Genomic DNA, 25,075 nt, shown 5'->3' on the forward strand with positions numbered 1-25,075 from the left:
TATAAAGTGTCGCTCTCCAAAGAGCGCGTGTGAACGTGACCCGCATGATCCAGAAGGAATGTGTGTGCGTTCCTAACCTTACTACACTCTGGCTGAGCATTCAGTCTGTGGACGGTCCGGTTCAACCCCAAGTCGGCGCCGGAGCAGCTGAGGGGTCTCCCGTTGATGTGCGCAGGGGCGGCGTGGGCGAGTTTGGGTGAGCGGTCTGCAGCAGAAGTCTTGCAGTCTGACAGAGCAGTGCTGTCTTTGGGACTCCAGGCCTCCAGGGGCGCTCTAGTGTCCCTGGGAAGGCCAGACGAAGGGGCGATGAGCCAGGCGGCCCGGCCCTCTTGAGGGATGTGAGGTGGGCGTTCTGGTGGAGGAGGAGGAGGGGGGTCTCTCTGTGGGGGTGGAGGGGCAGGGAGGGGCTTGTCCTGTTTTCTGGACATACCTGGAGATGACTGAAAAGAGAAAAGAGAAATATTACAAAACAGAATATTAAATTGAGAATAAAAATATTTATGATGATCAGTAAGATACCTTGGGGGAGCCTGTGGGGCTGGGAGCGGGAGAACGGATGAGATCAAGGCGGGGTGGTACGGGGGGAATGTTCAAGTGCGGGCCCATGTGATCTGCAGCGGGTTTCCGGCGTTCACACACAGGGGATGAGTTCGGAGACATTATCGGTGAGTTCTGGATGTCCATCGACTACGCAAAGAAAGAAAGAAGCAATGATGGTGATTTATGACATATTTAGTAGTGTTTGCAAAGACAAGAACAATTAATTTATTCAAAGTTTACAATTTGGTGCATAATTCATCATGCGCTTTGCTTTTACTTTCTAAGCATGAATGAAATGACTGAAAAAATCCCCCAGAATAACTGCCTTTAACAGCGTTCACAACATTTTTGACTCCAAGGCACCCAAAGATATTTCTGGTGGTACTTCTGCTGTAATTACATAAATGTAAAAACACTTAGAGAAGCTTAGCGACCACATACAGTAGCAATCATCCACAACATACAAAAATCATGATAGCGAGTTTTACACAATCAAGCAACACTCTTGATTGAGATAAAATGTTTACGACAAACGCGACAGCAGTACAAAGAGAAGAACATTGACAAACTCGTTATTCATCATCATGATTGCATACAAAGCTATCCTAATGGCCTATTACTCCATGAATTGCTTCAGGCAGGTTAGGGTATTCAACTACCTAATCAACTAATAGTCTCATTAGCATATCCATGAACTGAGCAACTGCAGCTGGACTGCTTTTGTTCGTGGTGCACCAAAAAAATGATAAGGGGGGAAAGCGCTGCTAATTAAATTGGCTAAAAGACGTTACAGGAAATCAAAAGGTGAATAACATGCTCTTTGTGTGCTACTCTTAGTACAAACAAGCTCTCACTCAATAGGAAGCCAATATCCTCTACAAGTTCTCTTGCAAGGACATTATGGGGAGAGAGAGAGAAAAAAAAACTAATATCCAGCATTTCTATTTAAAAACATTCCTGCCAGAGGGTGCCCTCTATTTTTCTCCTAGCTCTACCATTTAATGAATCTCCTCAGTGGAGCTGCGGAGGTTGTGTCCTCGTGAGGCAGGTTCCAACAGGTTTCTCTTTCTAATAAAAGAGACTGACATTTATGCTGGTGAAGAGCAGGAGGCTATTGCACCTATAAAAGCAAGATATAGGTCTCTTTGAAGTCCAGTAAAGAATGAGATTAAAACCACCCGGGGAAAAAAGAAGATTGGTCGTGGAATGACAACAGCGATGAATGAAGTCTTATCTACTGAGCAGGTTTAAGCAGAAACAAACTCCTAAATACTTGTAAACCTGTGATAACAGACAGTGATCTGGCTTTAAGTCAACATGAAATGCATTAGACACGTATGCCAGAGTGAAAAAAATAAATAAAGTAGGTCTGGATTTAATTTTATCCATCAGGAATTGACTAGGTCATAAAAAGTAGGCATTACACAGCAGAATGGATGGGAAGGATTGAAAAATAAAAGGGCTCAGTGACATGAAAGTTGTGTCAGAGGTGAACAAGTTGATACATTTAGATCAAATATTACGTGGTCAAGATTATTTTTGTAATCTTTTTAATAACATGCCCTGATGAATTGTTCACAATAAGATCATGAATTCATTTTTCTAATACTTAGTAATATAGACAGTAAGTAATATTATAAAAACATATGCTGTTTTCTATAGTTTATATACATAAAAAAAAAAATCACGGTTTCCACAAAAATATTAAGCAGCACAACTGTTTTCAACATTATGAAAATGTTTCTTGAGCACCATATCAGTAGACACACCCTAGCGGCAGCAACATTTATTTTGCAGCCAGGGTAGTCTAGCAACTCTCCATTGGCTTGCGAGCTGGAAAAACCAAACTCTAGTCAGGCCAATCACATTGTGTATAGAGTCGGCGGGCGGGCTTAACATAATGACGACAGAGTTGCGACGAATCCCTGCTACTTGAAAACAAAGAATGGCTACTGCTGCTGCTGGCGAACAGCGGTCTTTCGAATCGGCTTTGGCCACGACTCTGGAGGACTCGGCGTTAAGCTTTTCTTTGAGAATAGAACAAAGAACGGCACTTAAGTCATTCTTAAAAAAGGAAGATGTGTTCGGAGATTTGCCGACCAGATCTTTGATCTTTGCCGCTCTGACTACGTCACCTTCTTCGTTGCTCTGGTTGGTTGTAGCGCTATCCTATTGCGTGCAGAGGGAATTTGAAAGACAATCGTTTATCCCGCCCCTCGGATTGAGCCCTGCCAATGGTGAGTTGCCAGACCTAACATCTTGATGTGTGTCTGGCTTGCCAGGCTACCATATCAGTATATTAGAATGATTTCTGAAGGATCATGTGACACTGAAGTAATGGCTATGGAAAATTAAACTTTGCTATTACAGGAATAAATTACATTTTAATAAACATATATCATATATATATATATATATATATATATATATATATATATATATATATATATATATATATATATATATATATATATATATATATGTATATCAATTGTAATATTTATTAATATTACTGTTTTTACTGTATTTTTTATTAAATAAATGCAGCCCTGGTGAGCTTAAGAGACTGCTTATAAAAAAATATGTTGTTGTTGTTGTTTTTTAAATAAAAAATCGTATCGGCCCCAAACTTTTGAACAGTAGTCTAAGTAATAAGGATCTATTTCGATATCATGTTGGGAATCTCATAGATGTTGTACCTTCCTGATGTGGTCTATGATCAATGATTCCTCTCTGTCATCATCGTCATCCATGTCCATCATAGGGGAGTTGAAGTGGTCCAGGAAGAAGCACTTGGCTCCTTCATTGCGTGGGTCAAACGGATCCACAATGATGGGCTCAGTCCCTTTGATCTCGCAGCGACAGAACGGGCAACCCTGACCGTCGGAATCCTGCAGAAAAGAGTCGAGGACACACTGAGTGAACTTTAAAACACTAGCGCACACACTTGTAACGTGCACTCTCAAACATACACACACACACAAAAGCTCCAACACATGTAGAAGTCCAGAAAACTCAAAACAGACATGAGCACACGCACATGGTGTAGTACCTTCGCTGATATCAACCTCAACGGTTCTGGTCTGATTATTTGTATAGCGCTGTAAACACTGACACACTGTTGTGGAAATATGCCTTGGCCATGAGGAAACTCTTTACTGGCAGGATCTGAAGAGTCATGTTTGATTACAAACAGCTGGAACGCACATGCTACCCCCTCAGGCCTGGTACCGAATTTCTCTTTTTCCATTTAGGATACAGCAAAGCAAGACAGACACAAACGCAGGCCACTCCGCCACGTCGCACGCCTCCGTACGGCCTGGAGACGGCTTACACATGGCAAAATGAACAACAATCATCTTTCATTTCCGCCATTAAACTCTGAGAATCAAAGTGTGTCGATATTTACAAGAACAAAAGATGATCATGGCTGCCATCTGGTTGAGGGGTCGCGCGGAAAGACATCAAAGCATCGTTTGAAACCTAATCCTAATTAGAGCCCTTAAACGTAGAGAGAGAAACACACCCCAACTGACTCGGCATAAAACAAGGCCATTAAAATGAAAAAAGAGTGAGATTTCTAAGGGATAGTCACCTTCAAGACTTCACTGATGTGTGTTCGTAAACTTAGCAGAAAAATAGCAATGAATATTAATCACCTGCCAACTAGGAGATGATGAGACGACACTTCTCTAGGCTCTCAACCGGTTCAATAGTTTATTTAACAGTCAGGTCCCTTTTACAGGCAGGTGACAGGTTAAAGGGAAGCCATCCTTGCCGTTTTAAAAAACGAGAGGGTGAACAACAGCAGAGGAGATTCAAAAAGATTCTTTTGTTGTCTAAGACTGGAGCTTTGGCACAGCTGAGGCCTTTTGGATGTCATTTTAGATGTGTTGTGACAATGTGTGTTCAGTGACAACAATTCTGACCTGAAGGAAAGATGACATCCTTCTTCACACATTCACACACTAAAATATGGAACAGACAAAAGTAAACACTTGCATCTAAAATGAAAGTAACACATCAACTACGAACGTGCTCCACTAACATTTCATAAGCAGAAAGTGTCTGCATACTGTACTTTTAAAAAATGTGAGCTTGTATCTTTCTGTTAAAATAAATGTCACTTTGATTTGACATTTTATGGTTTAAGGCAGTGACATTCATCCCCTTTTTATGCTCACAAATAATTTTTGGGGGCCATTGTATTGTTTCGATGAAGTGCTCTTCTGAATTTAATTACCTTGAGCGCTTCACTTCAATGTTCATGCAGTAAAGACTGTTTTCACGGTCAATGATCACAAATCTGAGCCAAACTCATCAAAAACCCAGATGGTAGCAGATCCGATGTGTAGCAGAGGGAAAAATACTGTGCCCAACAGAACAAAAAACACAAAACACTACAATAGTACTGCTTCTCTTTTACATTTTCTAGTAATATAGTGAAGAATGGTATGACATTATTGGGGAGAGATACAGGGAATGGGCATGTTGCTGGCCAGACTCAAACCAAGCACCAAAACTCAAATCAGGATTTATGCTCAGATCAGCTTGAGTGAATCAAATTTCCATTATAAAGGGAAAAAAACAAACAAAGATACACACGTAGCATGCATCTGGCTGAGGCGTCCGAGTTTAGCTGGCCCTGAAGTATCTGTTTATCAAAAGAGAAGCTCTGATGCTCGGACAACACCCTAGATCAGAACATTTCGGAGAATTCGGCCAGTGCTTAAAATGTAAACACATACACACTTCACCCCAAATGTGTAACATCACTCTAACATCACCCATGTAAACATCCTCAATCACAATCATACGCCGACACGCATTAATACACACAACAACACACACCCAGAAGATTATCGCAACCAGAGAGGACACATTTCCTGCACTATCTGCCTTTCCTTCACCTGTCCGCTGTCATGCCGCTTGCATTTGAGATCAGGACAAATGCAAGGGCGACGGAGAGACAGATTACCTGCTGTTCATTCTGATGATGCTCAGTATTCAGGTCATAGCATGCCATTAAAGCACTTTTAACTAGATCCATTAGCTGAGCGCTGGGCGTCACTGAAGCGTTTACATGTGATGCAAAGAGTTTCTTCATACCGCATGCAAATAAGACGTGTTTATTTCATGCATGAGCACAGCTGTGTGAAAAGCTGCAGCGGTGTGGTGATATATATTTATATATATTCAGTATGGGTGTTTCTTCCACTTCAGGGGTTTTATAATATAATTAAATATAATATAATATAGTTTTATTTATGTGTGTAAATAAACAAAATATAAAGTAAATACAAATGATTACAAATAAAATAGTTTGAAATAAACAAAGCTTTCAATATTTATTGTGTAAAAATATTTTTTTAATTAGGAATGTCACATGCTGTGCCGTCATTCCCAACACACCAAACAACTTTGCCCCAATAAAGTTAGCATACTGAGTTACTAAGAGACAACAGTGTCAGTGAAGAGCTTTAGATGAAATATGAGAAGCAACGTATGAAGAAACCTCAGGATAAAGGTAAAATCGAGACAAATATCAATTTTAGTAGAATGTGTTTGTGCATCAAGCTGTAATTGTGACAAATTGTGCACGTGTGAAAATATTACATGGTGTTGTTTTTTTACAATATATAAAAATGCTAGTTATGAAATTAGCCTCAGCAAGTCAAAGGAGTCAGACATTTTATTCCAAAAATGTTCAGAAAAAAACTGACAGAATTTTCCTGTGATGTACAGTACCGGTCAAAACTTTGGAAACATTACTATTCTATTATGTTTTTGAAAGAAGTATCTTATGCCCATCAAGGCTGCATTTATTTAATCAAAAATACTGAAATATTATTACAATTTAAAATAATGGTTTTCTATTTTAATGTACAGTCAAATATAATTTATTTATGTGATGCAAGGCTGGATTTTCATCAGCCATTACTGCAGTATTCAGTGTCACATTATTCTAATATGCTGATTTGATACTCAGTTATTATCAATGTTGGAAACATTGATGAATAAAAAGTTTAAAAAAAACAGCATTTATTCCAAACTTTTTACCGGTACTGTACATGTCCATGTATATCTCCAGCCATTGTTAAATGCATATAATAAACTAGTGTATTATAAATGAGTATAAAAACACTTGGAATATTTACCTGCCATGAAGTCAAACAGGAAGTGCACATGAGGTGGCCACATGGCTCAATCTTTACATCTTTATCGTTTTCGGCGCAGATCTTACACAGCTGAAACGTAGAGCCCATTTCACAGTACAACTCATACTGTTCCTGAAAAGACAGAAAAAAGAGAGGAGAAAAAAGATGACGAAGATGAAAAACTAAATCTGATATAAAGTCAACTCAAATGTGCATCCGGTTACTAACCTGTGTGACCTTAATGTGGTCGTGTGGGGTGGGTTCACACAAGCCGGAGAGATCTGGGTTATAACTGCGCCCATCTGGAAACAGATAACTACAGATGGAGAGAAAGACAGCAAAAAGAGTATGAGGTTAAGAGACTTGTCCTCATGTGCAACTGGCTCTCTGGCATCTCTATTAGCAGTGCTGTGAAACTGGGCCACCTCCACAGTCCATCCAATCACAGCCAGTGTCTGAATCGCTGCACTTACAGCAGGGATCAAACCTCTCGGCTGGGGCAATCAGATGAGAGAGAGAGAGAGAGAGAGAGACACGTCCAGACAAAATCTGCAGACTTTTTTCTGCATTTTCTGAGCTGATTGTGTGGAAAGAATTCAGCAGAATGGATTTTAACATGGTAAAATATCTTAAATTAAACTGATAGCAGTTATTAAAGACAAGAAAGCATAAAAAAAAAAAAAATAATGATGGGAGTTCAAATTCTTTAGAAATCAGTTTCTTGTGTGTGCCTGGTTATAGAAAAATGTCTATATTAACATAATCAATGTGTTCCTTTTGTGTACAGTTCTTTTACCAGAAAGTAGCATTATGCAAGCATATCAGATTCATTATCTGAACTTAATAGGGAAGCAAGGTACAGCTCAGATGGTGTGAGATTGACATGTGGCACTAGGCCGGGCATACAGAACCACAAGCCAGTGTGATGTGGTTTAGAGACAACTGACACAGCAACAGTGACAGATACATGCATCTAAAACCTGTAAATGACACATCAAACAGACATGCCAGTAAGACACCTGCCAACTAAGAGAAAGAGGGGAGTGTGTGTGTGTGTGTGTGTGTGTGTGTGTGTGTGTGTGTGTGTGTGTGTGTGTGTGTGTGTGTGTGTGTGTGTGTGTGTGTGTGTGTGTGTGTGTGTGTGTGTGTGTGTGTGTGTGTGTGTGTGTGTGTGTGTGTGTGTGTGTGTGTGTGTTTTCTAGAACATATTGAGCTGATAGGATACTTCACAGAAGAACTACGGAGTTGATTCCAGTAAAATGGGACAAAACGAGCAGATATGAACATACGGGGCGCCAGAACCACACTCAATCAAACTTAAGTCAGTTAATATTAAAATATGTACCACTGCTGGCTCAGATGCAGGCAATAATTACTTGTATTTATGTATCTGAAATATGAAATGAAAAATCAATGCTCCACTGACTATTTTAATTAGAACTTAATTTAATATTTGATTTACGATTTATTTTTAAACATATATACATAAATACATATGCATGTACTGTATATACAGTATATATATATATACACACAGCATATACACAATATATATATATATATATATATATATAATAATTGTATTTAAATAATAAAAAAGTAAAGTGGTCCTAAATCTTAAAAGCTGATGGTTTATTGGTTTATTGCACTTTTTGACCAATTTTAGTTCAATTACTGATAAAGGGAATTTAGTTGAAATTCCTGTAAAAGAGTGACAAGTTATAAAGAATGGAAACATACACTATATATCTTAATATAGTGCACATTTTGTGATGATAAAAGCAATCAATCGGTTTAAATATGCCACATACTGCAGTATTTTTCGCCCTATGTGAGTGAGTATACTTTATGTATGTGGATATCGTTGGACATACTTATTTATCCAACTTTATATAAAGAGCAGGGTGATAGTATATTTACCTTTTGTGACAAAATATGTTGCTTTACACTAGTGCACTGTTTGTGTGCAGATAAAGTTGGATATATAAAAAGGTAAGAAAAATATCTGATCAAACATGAAACTAGAATGATATTGTATGTCGATGCCAAATCAGAGTGGAAGATCAGACAATTCGGCAAATAAATATTCATGAGCTCAGCCTTATTCATATACTGACATTATAACGCACCCGTCTACAGTCCCACTGTCTAGACATTATTTCAAAGAAAGATCAAAGTCTCTGAAAAAAAAAAGTGAGATGTGAATTCAAAATCAACTGAGAGAGAACAAGAGTAAAGCAAGTGATTGGGTTGAGATGGTGGGCGTTTAGTACAGCTGAATGGTTTAGATGAATAGTTTAAGGATAGAGAGAAGAGGGGGGGGGGGGGGGGGGGACATGGCTCAACATGCACCAAGCACTAGGCCAAAGCTTTGACGTTTACTTAGTAGTTTAAGCTGTCTGAGGTACTCACAAGCCTTCTCTGCATCCATCGATGAGTGCCTGAAACAGCGGCTTGTTATGTGGGATGGTCTGCAGTATGTTGCCGTCACTGGTGACGTAGCCAATGGCCCACTGGCCTAACCGCGTACAACTCAGTCTGAAGATGTAGCTGGGGACAGTGTGAAAGAGAGCATTAAAAACTGCAAAGCACAAATGCTTCTGTCAAGATGGACAACAGCTCATAAACATATTGGCTAGCATAGCTCATGTTTGTTGGTTGGATTCCTGGTGACGTTCTTTTAGCCACTTGGAGGTTGTTGGCATGGTCTTGAGCCTTTCCTCTGCTTGGGTTGATTACGTTAAAGAAATGATTTATTTGGGTAGAAACTGACAACACCAGTTCATAACAGTTTTGATATCATAACAGCAATTATGAAATAATCGAAGGCTTTGACATACACAGGAGAGAAATGCTGAACCATATGGATAGCATTTACTTTTGCATGCCCCTTTACTGAGAAATATTAAAGGAAAGGGAAACGAAAAGCACATTTTTGGAGTTATTCAAATACGTCTTTTGGTTATGCAACTGCTGAACAACAAATTCAGCCAGGATTAAGAGACTAGCTGGTACCAGACTGAACCTTTCCATTCAATATCCCACAGCGTCAGGGTGTCACAGGCTGGCACTGAGGCTGGAAAAAAGAAAAACACTTCGGCTGACGGAGGAATGGACGGAGAACAGGTTGACATTTCTCAGCAGGAGGTGGAAAGTTTATACAAAGTGTCTTGAATACAGGTGCACAGAATTCGATTTGCATTGGTAAATGTTAATTCTTTAATGTGATGTGACAAAATGAACATCTATGCGAATAAAATGGATCAGACAAAGGTTAGAAAGGCCAGAATAAGTTTGATGTGGTAAATGCAACACTGATGTTTTGCCATGTTTGAGCCACTATTTTGAGACATTAGACCGCACACACACACCGACTCGTCACACGAAAAGGTCAAGGCCTGATGTAAGAGATCGTTGCAGGATTTCTGAATTACATTAGAGTTATTTCTAATGCAGCTGCTAGGGATGAATGGAGCTCTCTGTGTTAAATGTGATTAATCCGTAAATGCTCCACTGTACTGCTTTCACACTGTACACGGCTCTTTTCACGCAAGGGGGAAACATTGTATAGGTCTTTACACTCTTGTTAACATTCTTTATACTATCAACTCATCTCTCTGTCTCTCTTGTATAATATGAGACTTGCTACAGTCATTTTTTTACTGAAAATACCTTTCCTTATTCGTAATTTACTATCAGCATAATTTATTATATAATAAAAAAGTATTTTGATACTTATTTAGTTACCTATGATCACGCGCGTGAACTCGACAATCGACTACTTTGGACTTCGACCGAAAACAGGAAGTAAATACAGGTATTTGCGCTGGCTGAAATAACATAATTTTTATTAATATCTTTCACATCTACTGCAGTCAGATTCACCCGTGTTAACTCTAAAAGAATCGCTCACATGGCTGGGCACTTGTATGACACATTAAGGATGTTAAGAGGCTAAAAGCAGGTTTAAACCTTGCCCCATTGAAGTCAACAGGGTGCAAATTTTAAAAAGAGGATAACACAGTGTCGGCAACACCGATTTTTGTCGTTGTTCTCTGTATTGACAGCACACCAAATTTACAAAAAAATGAGCTCAATGTTAAAATTGACCGGAGTTCAATCCACTATATGGTTGAACCACTATATTTACATGGACTATTTTAAACAATGTTTTTACTAACTTTCTGGGCCTTGACAGTTGCAATGACAAAAGTATCTTCATTTGTGAACGACATGAGGGTGAGTAAATGAGGGTCAATAAAAATATCTGTTAAAGTATAATGTAAGTGGTCTATATGACAAACTGGATCAAGTAATTCATTAAAAAGAACTGAGTGAAAACATTTTGTTCATAAACACATAATTCGGGCTGGTTCTGTAAAAATGGATCAAACAATTCATTAAAAAGAACCATTTGTTCATGAATCAAACATTATCGCACAAAGTTAAGTTCAGAGAGCCACTTTAAAAAAAAAAGGTAATTTTTTTGTCATTTTGGCTCAGTCATCATTTACTTTCATGTGACAAGGGCTTTCTTCAAAAATGGACTTGCAGCCATTAGTGTTTGTTTCTGGAGGTAATTTAACTTCCTACAGCTGGTTATTCTGCACTGTGGCACTGGGCAGATACAGGTCGTCCTGGTAGGCCGAGAGCACAGACTCAATGTGAATGACCAGAGGAAAAACTGGGAAATGATTGTCAGAGGAATCAAGCTAAGTCACCAATACCCTCAGAGTCATCACACACAGATCATAAAACGCTCTGAGCTGCTGTGACTACTGAGGCAGAGAGTGTGTGTTTCCGCACTAATGAACCCTGCCTCTCGTGTCACACTGCCCTGATAAAAATATAACATCCAGCGTGTCAAAAGCTTGATTTTGCCAGGTGACTGTTACGGGTAGAAACTCAGCGTGAAACGCATATAGTCCCCTTGGGTGCCGCCAAGACCTTCTCTATCCGCACACACACAGCTGCTGCTCCTCTTCAGTAGATTGGTATTTGCATACAGTTCAGCTCGACCACCCACCGTCCTCGACTTCCGTCTGTTTGTTTAGCCACATCTCTTCAACCCACATCAGCCATTTAAAAAGGCCCATCTTCCTGGTGAAATTCAAACAGGGGGAGTCCTTCCCCATAAAGTTTCTTATTTTATGGCCTCGCTATTATCTTGCTGTTGCGTTAAACGACTCTAACCAGTGTGTAATCGTGCCTGCCGTCTGGCTCTGGACCTCAGAGTTGTTTCAGCACTGATGCAATGCTGTTTCTCTAATCAGCTAATCCAAACAGACTGGATTTAACTACCGCTGTCTCCCTGTGGCACAGTCCGCCACACTTGGCGTACTGGTATGGTACAATCTGGGTTACCAATGCAAAGGTCATGAGTGTATTTCCAGATTATATTGATCCTAGATCCTAGAAGCAGTGCTGACATGAGTCGGCGAGAGCATAAGCACAGACAAAGAGACTCCTGTAATAAGCTAACATCTCCGCCTCGCCCACTTTCCCCATGCAAGCGGGGTCGTCTGCCAGACTGGAGAAAAACAGCTGGCTGGCCCGGCACACCAAGCAGCAGATGGTATGTCTATTACAGACATCCAGTTACACACACACACACGCAGACTTGTCTGTACCTGCCAGGTTTGTTGATGTACTTCTGCAGACGGGCCTTCACTTCATCGTACGTCAGGAAGGCCATGTAGCCTGGGTGCGTGACTGCCAGGAAGTTCCAGTTCCTCAGGATTGAGCCCCATGGCTACAGGGAAGAGAAAAGTATTAGAGATAGAGGTAGTGGGTTTAGGAAGACCATAATCCGTGACACTTCAAATAGCTCAGAAAACAGAAGCCAAACTGGAATGTGCCAGCATTCGTTTTATTTTTACCATCACTGACCTCCCAGACAGTTAAATCAAGATGGCTTTAACAAACCAACTAAACTGGTTATTTTCCCTTGTAGCTGCACATACAACAACTTAAAAAAGTGTTTGAACACTGAAGTCACGGTTAAAAATGTATGACTGTCCCATCTAATCAGTCAATCAGATTTGCATCTAAATCTAATTTAGTGGCATTTACATTAATAGAAACTCGGCACAAACACAAACTAAACATTTAACAAAAAGTGTTTTAAATTCTAAAATAATAAATATGCGGTCCAAAATTATGACTGAAGCATTTGGACACCAAATAGTCAGTCACAGTAAAATTACATATTTTACTGGGGGTTACAATTTTTTGACTAAATATTTAACAAAAAGGAAGTGTGCTAAATTATAACCTACAATATATGCTGTTCAAAATATAGAAAAAAGTATCTGGACACTATCTGGAAGTAAAAGGTTATTTATAATTCACGCATTATGGTAATGGGGAAGTGAACTGATCCATTAAAAATCTAAAGAAAAGTGAAGTTAGTTCTGAGAAAAGATCAACCATAATTTGCTTGCATATGCTGTTTGGCTTGAATTGTATTATCTAATGCAGGGGGTTTAATGCTAAGGACTCACAAATATGATGATCCCCTGGTTCTTTTTCATGTATAGACCTGTTTATACTGTGTGAGATTTGTATAATTTAATGACAATTTTCTTACATTAAAAATAGCTTTGATATACTCACTGTACAAAAGGTATATTTATAAAATATTATATATTTACGTTTTTTACTTACTTTTTCCCCAAATCACAGGTCATTTTATATGTATGAATTTTGCATACCGGTAAACAGGAAGATTTTCAATTTAATTCAGATTTATTTGTAAAGTATTATTCCAAAGCAGCATATTATGATAGTGTTAAACATATTAAATATATTTTAATATAAATATTGCTTTATTGGTATTTATACACATGGATATATTAAGTTAAAATGTTCACTTTGACAGCCCTAAAGACATTGAATTACACATTTCTGTAGATCTACCAGTATCAATTTACACCCCAGTATCCCTTTATGGCCCCTGGACTGCAGTTTCATAACCCCTGATCAATAATGCAATGAAATGATATTTAGACATTTTTTAAGGCTGACTTATAGGTCCAATACTTTGTTTCTTTGTGCATTCTTAAATAAACTCATCTTGACATGTCAGAACTAAATGAAAAGCAGCTGGGACTCTTGATACTGTGAATATGCGGTAAAACAGAAAAGTTTGTTCTGTTTCCTTTTTCCCCATACAAGCCGACTGAACCAATCAAGACTCAAGCAATTTCCAAAAATCGGAAGAAGAGCTACGAAAGAGACGTTTGGATGTTCAAATGAGCTGGGTGTAGTTTTGTTGGCTTTGGCTGTAAGGTAGCGGGGGTCGTGTGTGGTGATTCAGCCGGGGGAAGGTCACATGACGATCAGAAGCACGGCATGAGATATAAACTCCATTTTGCTCACTGATTGACTCACACACATAAACAAATCCACGCTAATGAAATGATGTGGGTCCTTCCAACACATTTATGAGAATTTTAGCATTTTTATGTAGCTTGCAGGCTTGAGTAGGTAGAAATAAAAGTGGGTGTTTTGCAACTGACACGTAATAAGGCTTGTGCAAACACTGGTTTGTAAGCATGTGTGTGTTGTGGTTAAAGATGAGGTGTGTTTTTCTAAGGGATTCCTCTGTGTAAAACAAACCTCCCACTCTACACTCATTTGCAGAGGTGATCCCCAGTGTTAGCACTATTTTCCATCAGCACGCGGAGACTAATGACTACAAAACATTGAGACGTGTTTGATGTTTTCAATTTGAACGTGGTTATCTGTGAGACATCCATGTACAAGGTTTCTCCACAGAATGAGTAGATCAACCCACGCTGGAGAGAGATAAAAACAAGGGTGTTCCTTCTGTATTGCTTTCGTTATCACGATTAGCTGTTTTCAGAGAGTAGTTGACATTTACACGCTAGCTTATCTGCAGATCTAACGTGTTTGTCGTGGTGAGAAACTTGGTTTTAGGTGAGATTTGGGGATTTGAGGGGTTCAGGGGTTACCTGGAAAAGACGAGTGAAGATGTCGAACTCAAAGACAGAGATATAGTCATTGCAGGTGAGGTCGATGGTAGATTTCAGAGCCATGGCCTCCAACCCGGAGCTGATGGGATGCACGTCGTGAAGGCACTGCCGGAACATTTTCCATGACACTATTGTCCTGGAACCACACGAAACACAAAAATGCACACTGGGATTAGACTTGTGTAAATCCTTCTCGAAATGCATCCAGTTGCTTTGGGCTATAAACACATGAACTGAATCAAACTTCAAATCCTTCAATCCCTGGCCTGTGAAAACATTCAAGTACTAGATATTTCTAACAAAAATGTGAGTGGTTGCCATGAGCGTGTTGCTCTGACATGTTAAAGCATAAAATGTAATAACATATTACACTGAGATTCCATGGGTTAGCTGAAATTCTAATGGTTCCTCAAACTTGTAAAATGAGTGTACAAATCCAACACATTAGAGAATACTCACTCTTTAAAGGGGCAATGAACTGCATTTTTTAATTTAAAATATTTCCAGAAGGGCACTTATAATGTTTGTATACATGCACTTATAGTATGTTTTTACATAAAAAATTATTTAGTACTAAAAGGACATTGTCTAGCCTGATTTCAACCCTCTGAGAAACAAACTAAGAGAAACAAAAATAGAAAGTTGATAGAATCAGGAATTACTGTTTGCAAAGCCTAGACCAAAATGCGACTTATTTACCAAAGAATCCACAGTAAAATGTACTGAACAAACAAATAATGCTCTACCGAGACATTCACATAGTTGAAAATAAATAAGCATGATGAAGAAGTACATGTTGATTTCTTCTGCAGAGGTGTAAGATGTCATAAATTGGTACCTTCCAAAAGGAGCCATTTTCAGACCTTGGTTTCAATAAAAGCCGCTTTGGAACTAACAAGAAAGTTTTCAGTTCTGAAACTTACAGGATATTCGTATAGTATGATGACGTCTTATACAGTAGCCTATGTCAAAAGCTTGATTTCTCAATTCATTACCCCTTTAAAAAAACACATTTGCCAGAATGACTAAGAACGCAAGTCTTATCTCCGTGTGTCTATGACTGTAAACTCTTATTCACGTTCTGTAAACATGTTGTATGCATTTCCCTGGTGGTCTATGAAAGACACAAAATGGAGGTTGTGAGGTGAACAGCAGAGCATGTGGAGAAAAGTGCCACCCACACATCACTTCGACTTCTCTTAAGAACGGTTTCATAAACACTGACCGACACAAATTGACCAGTAGACACTTTCAGACACAAACACACACTCAGAAGGAGAAAAATAAGCAAAGTTGTGTCTTAAACCCGTTCGCTTTTCTTGATTAACAAAAGAAAAAAAAATCACTTCAGGCTAATGGCACATCATATTCCTTCAGGTAAGAAGAAAACAAACTCGTCAAACTAATAACCAGAGGATCTACTGCTCATTATTTTGACAATCTGACAGTGTCAGCCACCCTGAGAGAGCATTTACCCATCATTCCTGCGACGCCTGCTGATTGCGGACCAAAACCAGAAACTTTCCGGTTTTGCAAGTAGCCTGAGTGTGTCAGGAAGTGAAACTTGTTATGGATTAAAACAGCTATACTGGATTGAGGATCAGACCCTGTTAATCAGGTCAATAAAGAGACAATGGCATGAAAGATCCACACTGAATCAGACAGACCAACAGGTTAATGAGGAAACATTCTTATTAGAGAGGGCACTGGCCTGCTGGCTAAGTCTCAACACGTACAGAAACCTTTTTTACACACATGGCTAACCAATCTAAATGACAACATCTTCTTGACTTCTATTGCTCTTCAAAAAGTTATTCAATTAATTATTAATACGATATAAAAAAAAATCCCCTGCCTATATGACTCACTGGAAGATGTGATTCTGATTACAGTTTTTACTCTATTTCAATCATAAATGCCGCTTTGGTGAGCATGGAGAGACGCTTCAAATGTGCTGTTCAATTTGTTCATTGTAAAATGTCCTAAGTTTAACTAAATGTAGAGACAACTATGAGTCACTTGTATGTTGATTTCCATAAGCTTTATGATCTCAGCATTCAAACTCATTTCCATCACGTCATGAGTTCTGCGCATTATGCATCTTCAGCATGATTAAACTGCAGTTTAGCGTGGAACTTTTACAGAGCAGAACTGTGTTTTGCATATATGTATTAATCAGCAGCCACAGTGAAACAACACAAAAATGCTGATGCATCGCCAGGAATAAGGAAACTCACTCTGGCCTCTGACACACTTGCTAAACGCCGGTCAGTGCGGTGAAGAAAACAATGAATCAATCTGGTGGGTTTACTGGAGGGTAGAGAAATAAAAGCTTGGCTCATAAATACCATACATATCCCATATGGAGCGTTACAAGTATTTTTTCTGAGCATAATCCCCCTTAAACTGTCACTGATGCACATCAAGTAGCTGGAGGGGAGAGCTGAGCTTGGTTCTGTGAAGAACGACGAGATCTAGTTTAATTACATGTATTAGAATAGCTGACCTCTTAATTAAGGAAGACTTTTTAAATGGTCTGAGGGCATCTCTCAGTGGACGACATAAAAGGAAGCTCATTAAGGACCCTGTCCTTGCCAATTACTGATCCAGGACAGGTATAGAGACGCACATAATTGCATCATGCCAATAAATAAATGAGTGAAGGGGTGGAGACTGGAGAGCCAGAGCGAGACAGGTCACGAGGCAGATTTCTGCATCCATTTAAAGGCATCAAAAAGCCTCGGCAAAGCCATGTTGTGCGTTAAAAGAAACAAATTGGGTAAAATTCTGAATCAGAGTGCCTGCTCTGTGGCGATTCGGTTGTGTGATAATCCCTGTGCTATCAGGGTAAAATCAGCGAGTGCATTATTTTAATTCACTAAACAGCTGCCGCCAGAGTAAGACAGAAAACAGGCAGCTCAGTCGGTGGCCTTCAGTGTTGCCACTGGAAACTGTGCTCCTATTGGCCCGTGGCCACTTACCGCATTCAAACGGGAGTTTTAAACGGATTTGAGTCTCGGTGGACAGAAGGGAGTTTAATAAGAAAAATTAGCTTGAAAACAAATCTCTCCTCGACCCGTCAGTCAGCCAAACAGCAGGACATTTATATGAACTGATAATGAGGAAACAGTGCTGCCTCTCTTTTTTCCCCTCATTATATCATCTGCATATCAAATGCCCACAATGCATCTGCTCTGGGTTAGTCTGTACATCGTAGTCTATGCTAGACCTTTCTGAAGACAGAACTGAAACTGATCTGAGAACAGTGTTCGAGAGAGAGGAGGAGGTAACTTCACATATATTCCATTCTCTATGGTTACTCTGAGTAAAAGCATTATATTCCATTATCGAGAGAGAGAGAGAGAGAGAGAGAGAGAGAGAGAGAGAGAGAGAATTTTTTTTTTTTTTTATAACACGTTTATTAAATACAATATTCTACAAAACCATTACAAAAACCTTCATTAGATTATCCCATAATCTCGGCAAAAGACAACACATCATTATCAACCAAACACAGCAATTTTTCTACACTCCAAATGTCTTCAAACTTTTCCACATTCTTCATAGATAAATAAAAAATAAAATCATGCCTTACTCTTGCTTTTATAAGCCTTTTGAAACACAATTCAACTACACAATTTGAATCATAAAGAACCTTATATCTTCTACTAACATATGTAGCCATTTTTGCTTGTCCTAAAATGAAGTTTAACAACAGTCCTTTCCTCTTCTTTTTTTTACAATATTCAAAACCAAAAATATACACCGACAATGTAAACCTCTCATTGACAGAAGAAAACAAAGTTTCCAATAAGACAAAAAGAGATTTCAGTCTCTCACAATGTGTAAAACAGTGAAAAATTGTGAGTGAGTGAGTGAGAGAGAGAGAGAGAGAGAGAGAGAGAGAGAGAGAGAGAGAGAGAGAGAGAGAGAGAGAGAGAGAGAGAGAGAGAGAGAGAGAGAGAGAGAGAGAGAGAGAGAGAGAGAGAGAGAGAGAGAGAGAGAGAGAGAGAGAGAGAGAGAGAGTCTCTTATGCTCAGCAAAGCTGCATTTATTTGAACAAAAATACAGTCTTTAGTTTAGTGTCACCTGATCCTTCAGAAATCATTTTAATATGCTGATTTGGTGCTCAGGAAACATTTCTCTAATATTTTTGTGGAAACAATGATGCATTTTTTTCAGGATTCTATGATGAATAAAGTGTTCAAAAGGACAGCATTTATTTGAAATGGAAATCTTTTGTAACATTACAAATGCCTTAACTGTCACTTTTGTCCTTGCAGAATAAAAGCATTAATTTCTATCCCCAAAAAACAAAAAAAAACAAAAAAACTACTGACCCCAGACTTTGACCGGTAGTTTAAAAATATATATTTTTCCATGTGGACAGTCTTATTTGTCACTAAGATATAAACCAATTTATTACAAATTAATAATTTAGCCAAGTGAAAAGATTAACTGAACTTTGCAAGTTTGTATATAACTTGAAGCAAGAACATCTGACAAAGAGTTCACTTGATCATTGTCACTGATTTACTTATTTGACTGCAAACCTAGAAATCTGAATCCCGGGAAATTGCCAGAACGCCTTCTGTGTGAACGCAAACACGACCCGGGATTGATGCCGGTGTTGTGCCGAATGAACAAAAGCCGTAATCAATGCCGTGTCGTAGTGATGACGCTGAAGCCGGGTTCGTTCGCCAGTTCGCCGAATCAGAGAAAGAAATGCAAGCGTGGTTTCTCGAGAGAGAAATCGCAGCTCATAAGCAAACTTAAGACGCTGCTGAGACATTACATGTCACATTGATGTCACGTGTCTTTATGGGATTTTTACAGGTTATGTGTGAACGCACTCTCTGATTCCGGAAAATCACTGGCGGTGTGAATGAACCAAAATCAAACGAACCCGGGTCAAATGCCGGGTCACTTTATCCGTGTATTTTCTGGATTCTTTGTGTGAAAGGGGCTTTATTCATTCCAACTTCTCAAAATCCTCAAACCAAGATTTTCCACCAAGACTTTTAGAAACTGCTATGTTAAACAAAATCATTTATCTTGTCTCAATTTACAAAAACATGCACAGACATGCTTATATAGATTCGCTGTGTAGCAACTGGAACTCTGCAAGCTACAAATCTGAGCTCTACTGCTCACTGGATTGATGGTATAAGGATGCTGAGCTTTCTATTTCCATGCAGAGAGAGAGAAACAGAGATAGAAGAGCTAAAGGAAGGCCGCTCTGTTTCTCGTATCAATGACTCATGCACACTTCCTCTGTACAGAGCGGGAAGTAGACCTTTATAATAATCTATAATATATCAGAGCAGTAACAAGATACACACTAGAGACTGCTCCGGTCTTTTCCCATCCCTCAATCTCTCTTTCTCTCTCCCCTTCTCTTGCTCTTCCTCTTTGGGATAGCTAATCACACCTGCCCCATTACGAGGCCTTTCCGCCCCTGGCAAAGTCTGTGTATCCGTGCATACATTTACTCTTCTTTTAACCCTCCGATTTGCTGGATTAAACAGAAGATAAGATATGCAGCAGCCACAGAAATTGCAAATGAATTAAACATTGCAAATGGATGACACCTCTTAAAGATCTAGAGAGATCTGCGCTCAGATTTTTTTGAGAGAGAGAGGTGTGCTTGGAATGGAAATCAGCTTTAAACCAAATTTTTATTTAATTTTTTTTTCTCCTATATCAGGAGAAGCAATTAAAATTACAGTCAAAGAATAACTCCTCAAACAAACTTAAATAATCAAAATTAAATGGAAATGTCTTACTGCAACAAAGTGCACAGCAACACACTGATCTCCAAATTAGTCAAATTATATGCAATTATAGCACTATTGAACACAATAAAAATGATTATTTTTAGTTATTAATATTTTCCGTGGACCACCTGCCCGTATCCCAGTTTGAAAGCTCCTGAACTAGCCAATCTTACTTATCGACTAACTGCCACAATGTTATCTCCACTATCTATACGCTGGAAGTACAGCAAATTGAAACTCTTTCCAGCAAACAAGCCCAGGCTGGTCAAGGAGTCTGAGAAAACTCATATTCCAGAATTAAGACAGAGACTGAAGACCCTTATTGCTATCTATTAGAAGTAAAAAAAATCAGCTAACCAGTGACCTTCACCTCACAAACGCCGACTAGAGCAGTTAGGAAAGGCATCATTGTGTCTGGTTTAGTGTGCAGATGTATGCTAAATCACAGGGCTGACTCAAGAACAGCACTCCAGCACATGACCAGACAGTTCACCCCACTTACTCGCTGCTAAATGGAGGAGAGAAAAAGCCTTTCTCCATGACAAAGAGTTTTAATTGATTGGAGCTCTAGTGAAAGACTGGAAAGATCGCATCTGATTTGGCTGGAAATGAGAAGAAAACTACTCAAACTTACTTTTCGCCAAAAGACCTTCTCCAAAATTCGGCGGCGTCTGCCTTGGTAATACGGAATGTGTCTCCTTGGAACTGTCCACCTGGAAAGATGGCTTTAATCTCGGCCAACATGTGACTGAAGATCAGCGAGAGCTTGGTAAGGTTCCGTCTGCAAGAGAACAAAGCACAGGTTAGAGAAACACATACAGAGGAAAGTGGACTCTCAGCATTCTCTCAGCCAGTTCCTTGTCCTTGAGCTTGTCTGGAAGTTAATGTGCCGCACACGTCTCCATTCAAACAGCGCAAGGATACAGTGCAATCTGATGCACGCAGTCTGAAGGGCATGTTGGCCACACCAGAAAACAAACACTCATGGGCTCCGGCCAACAGAACAGAGATGATCTGCTTCTGTAGCAGCTGAACACTGCAAGATGATCATGACTGTCTACAGAGGAGTGTAGTCAAAAAACAGATTTCTGAATTCTGAAGATTTTTTTCTTCTTCAAACTTAAGTGTTTCGACAAAAACAAAACAATTTTGTGACTATACAATTACTTTACAAATCAGACTTTTTACATATATATACAAATATATAAGAAGTTTTAATATAGATAATTTTGGATTTTTACTTTTTATAAGTAAAATATTCTATTCTATTATTCTATCACTATTATTATAAAATGGATAATAATAATAATAATACATATTTTACTCTTAAAATATAAAAAGGTAAAAAATCCAATACATTTTCTCTATAATTTTTTTTTTTAATTAAATGTTAAATTCCTTATTCATATAAATGATTCTGTATATGTATGAATATAATGCAATCATTGATGAATCATTAATTTTATTTTGCATCATTGTTGTTTTTTTTCCCCATTGTGTGTGTATATATATATGCATAAGTGGGATGCAGACAAAAATGTCTGACTCTCAAACTAATTGTTTTTTTGATTGAATATTTCTATGGAATTGTTTACATTTTTAAACTTCACAAGAAGGCTCAAATAATTGAATTCCATTTATTATGCCACTCTTTCATAATTCAAATGCACGAGTACATGAAATATCCTTTGCTTTAGTTTAAAACGTGTACTAGTACTTTTCCCAAGTGTTATGTTAACCTTGAGCATCTTTACTTCGTGTCTACAGACTCATTTATAAAACAGTCCTGTAGACATGCAAACAAATATAATTAGTTACACCATCTCTAGGCACCACAAGTCATTAATATTTTCAAAGGTGTGTCCCTAAGTGACTTTTCCCATATTGCCTTGTGGCTGGCAGAAAGGGACTCCAGCCCTCAGGGGCTTGTCCCCTTCCTCTCCCTGTGCCGTCCTCCTGTGGGATTAGAGCGGGCAGATAACCCACCTTTCAGAACAACCTTTCAGGTGGCACTCAATTACGTGGGGCCACTCAGCCCGAGGGAGGTCGAGAGGAACCGGGCTGCAAGCGGTAGATAACTAGCCCCTCTGAGGCACAACAAACACACACAAACTTTCAGGATTCACAGTGCTATTTTCTAAAGCTGCAATTGGGCACCTGGAACTCTCAGGAGCATTGTCGAAATTCGCCCCAGCCGTCTCAGTCGGTGCAAACAATTTCGTCGGCATCAGACCCTATTTCGCATTTGCATTTCTTGTCTAAATCTGGCTGTATATAGAGACCCATTAATTAGTGTGCTACATTAGCGTAGCTTCCTGTCAAAACATAGCTGTTACAAAGCAATTAGCACGTTAGCAGCGATGCAGAACCGGCGAGAGAGGGGAGAAATTGGCAGATGAAACTGTGGGTCAAATACTTCAGAATCACCCCCCCAAACCAGTTGAGCAGAAATCCCACCCTGCAGCTAATTTCATTGGTTAAGGTTACAGTGACAGGTAGGTTTAGGGATCACTGTTTGGTGTAGGCAATCAGTACAGTGATTGACATGACCAAGGAAATCTTTAGAAGCAGCTACAGGGGGGGATTTACGGTGAACTGGTTTGGGGGGGGACTTACTTAGTTCTCAATGATATTTGCTTTAGATACTGCAATAAAACTCTTTTCAGCCTAACTTAGCCGAGGGGATCCTTTTATTTCTTTATAAGTCTCTGATGAACCCACCAGAGAACATTTCTCTCCATAAACTTCAGTTCAGTTAATAACTCCAAGTCTTCAAGTTTTCAATATGGTGAGTCACTCATTTTATCGCCCCATTTAATGCAGTAATACTGAAACTGCTGAGGGGTTCATATATATTCAGTGTCAGTCTGGAGAAAGGCAAGCTCAACTGACACAGACCGACTGGGCTTGCTTTTTTGATAATAAAAATAATATACACACACACACTACCATTCAAATGTTTGGGGTTTGTAAGTTTTTTTTATTTTATTTATATATATAAAGAAAGTAATACTTTTCTTCACAAGGCCGAAATAAATTGATCCTGAAGAACGTCTTTGCTGTATTTTTGATCAAATAAATGCCAAATAAATACATAAAAGACTTTCAAAAACATTTAAAACATCTTATAAACCCAAATCTTGGAACAGTACTGTGAGCGCTGCCGCATACATGTATAATGACAAGCATAATCTCAGAATACCTTTCTGAACTGCAAGTTGGTCAAACAAAGCTGAATATAATTGCTGACTTCACAAGGCAATGTACAGCTCACAATATAATGTAAAGCAATGTATTATTATGTAATGTTTGTTTATCATTTATTTACTGTTGCAAATATATTTTTCTTACTACACATTGTCAAATAAAGAGCAAGTTAGTAATGATACAGATTTAAGCTTCACCAATAGTTACGAAAAATAGTCATTGTTGATTCACTTAAACTGGCTCATAGGAGTCATTTGATCAGACTCAACAGATTATCTATTTGAGTAGTCAAATTCATCTGATCACATGTCTGTAGAACATTTACATGCATCTCTAATCTTTAACATCACGACATTTCCATTACCAGCAAACAACATCCATCCTACATCAAACATGGTCAGACTTGCTGTCTTCAAAACTATCACAGGAAATTGGAGAACTACATTATAATATTTCAATATCTATAACACTCAGAGAGTGACACCATTACACGGATGAATCCTAGAGATGCCCATGTGCTGACTGTTGAGTTCACACACAACGATCATTTAAGCTTCAACACCTCTGACACACACCAGTTCCCAGCCATGTCCGTGAATCATTTAAACCCAATCCATGCGGTACAGACTGATAACATGTCACACGCTAACCACAAAGCCAGGGAGAAGACAGTACACCTTTGAGGACACATGAGTGACGGATGCACAGAGAGAGCTAATCCTAGTACAGAGGCTTGTCCTGAGGTAAGAGAAATTGAATTTAAGACAGAACAATAATCCCGGCCCACAGGCAACTAACGTATGCTAATTCCCTCTGCGCTGCTGGGGTGGATGAGGGTTTTTTATGTGCCTCACCTCTTATCGAGAGGAGCGGGGGGAGCTTGAACAGAGCCATTACTTCATAGGACACATGGCTACCTCACGCAACACCACAGCTCAGCAGGATATGGCTGGAGCTTAATCTGGGATATGCAAAACTACTTTGCAAGTCATTTACAAAACAGCTACAAGGGAAAAATACATGTATGGAAATGTCTGAAAGAACAAAGGATATTATTTGAGCCTGTTTCTCTTTATATTTGTGATTTCTCCTTAGTTCTAGGATCAGATGCAACTAGACACCACCAAGAAGCTATAGGTTGATGGTAATGGTTGCCAGTGCATTGATTAGTGGTTGCCAGGAGTTTCTAGATGGTTGCTAGGGTGGTTCCTAAGTGGTCTGGATAGTCTGTGTGGATGCTAGGTCTTAGGTGTTCTGGGTGGTTGCTAGGTCATTGCTAAGGTGTTTTGGGTGGTTCCTATTTATTTACTAGGGTGTTATGGATTGTTGCGGTTGCACTTTATTTTATAGTACGTGCACTTTCAATGTACTTATAGTGTACATGCCAAGAAAGTAC

At 39.0% G+C, this 25,075-nt stretch overlaps 1 protein-coding gene across 1 annotated transcript in view; it reads right to left on the minus strand.

The window, feature by feature from the left end:
* cblb (Cbl proto-oncogene B, E3 ubiquitin protein ligase) overlaps window positions 1–25,075 on the minus strand; it is a 64,559-nt gene that overhangs the window by 10,162 nt on the left and 29,322 nt on the right. The window contains exons 4-12 of the mRNA XM_079600763.1: window positions 21,107–21,253; window positions 14,675–14,831; window positions 12,329–12,450; window positions 9,111–9,248; window positions 6,927–7,014; window positions 6,699–6,830; window positions 3,240–3,431; window positions 520–687; window positions 78–440 (exon numbers count right to left, since the gene is read on the minus strand). Of these exons, the coding sequence (XP_079456889.1) occupies window positions 78–440; window positions 520–687; window positions 3,240–3,431; window positions 6,699–6,830; window positions 6,927–7,014; window positions 9,111–9,248; window positions 12,329–12,450; window positions 14,675–14,831; window positions 21,107–21,253 (1,507 nt within the window). The remainder of the gene's footprint in view (window positions 1–77; window positions 441–519; window positions 688–3,239; window positions 3,432–6,698; window positions 6,831–6,926; window positions 7,015–9,110; window positions 9,249–12,328; window positions 12,451–14,674; window positions 14,832–21,106; window positions 21,254–25,075) is intronic.

This window comes from Phoxinus phoxinus (genome assembly GCF_949152265.1).
Source record: "Phoxinus phoxinus genome assembly, chromosome: 23".
NCBI classification, from domain to species: Eukaryota; Metazoa; Chordata; class Actinopteri; order Cypriniformes; family Leuciscidae; genus Phoxinus; species Phoxinus phoxinus.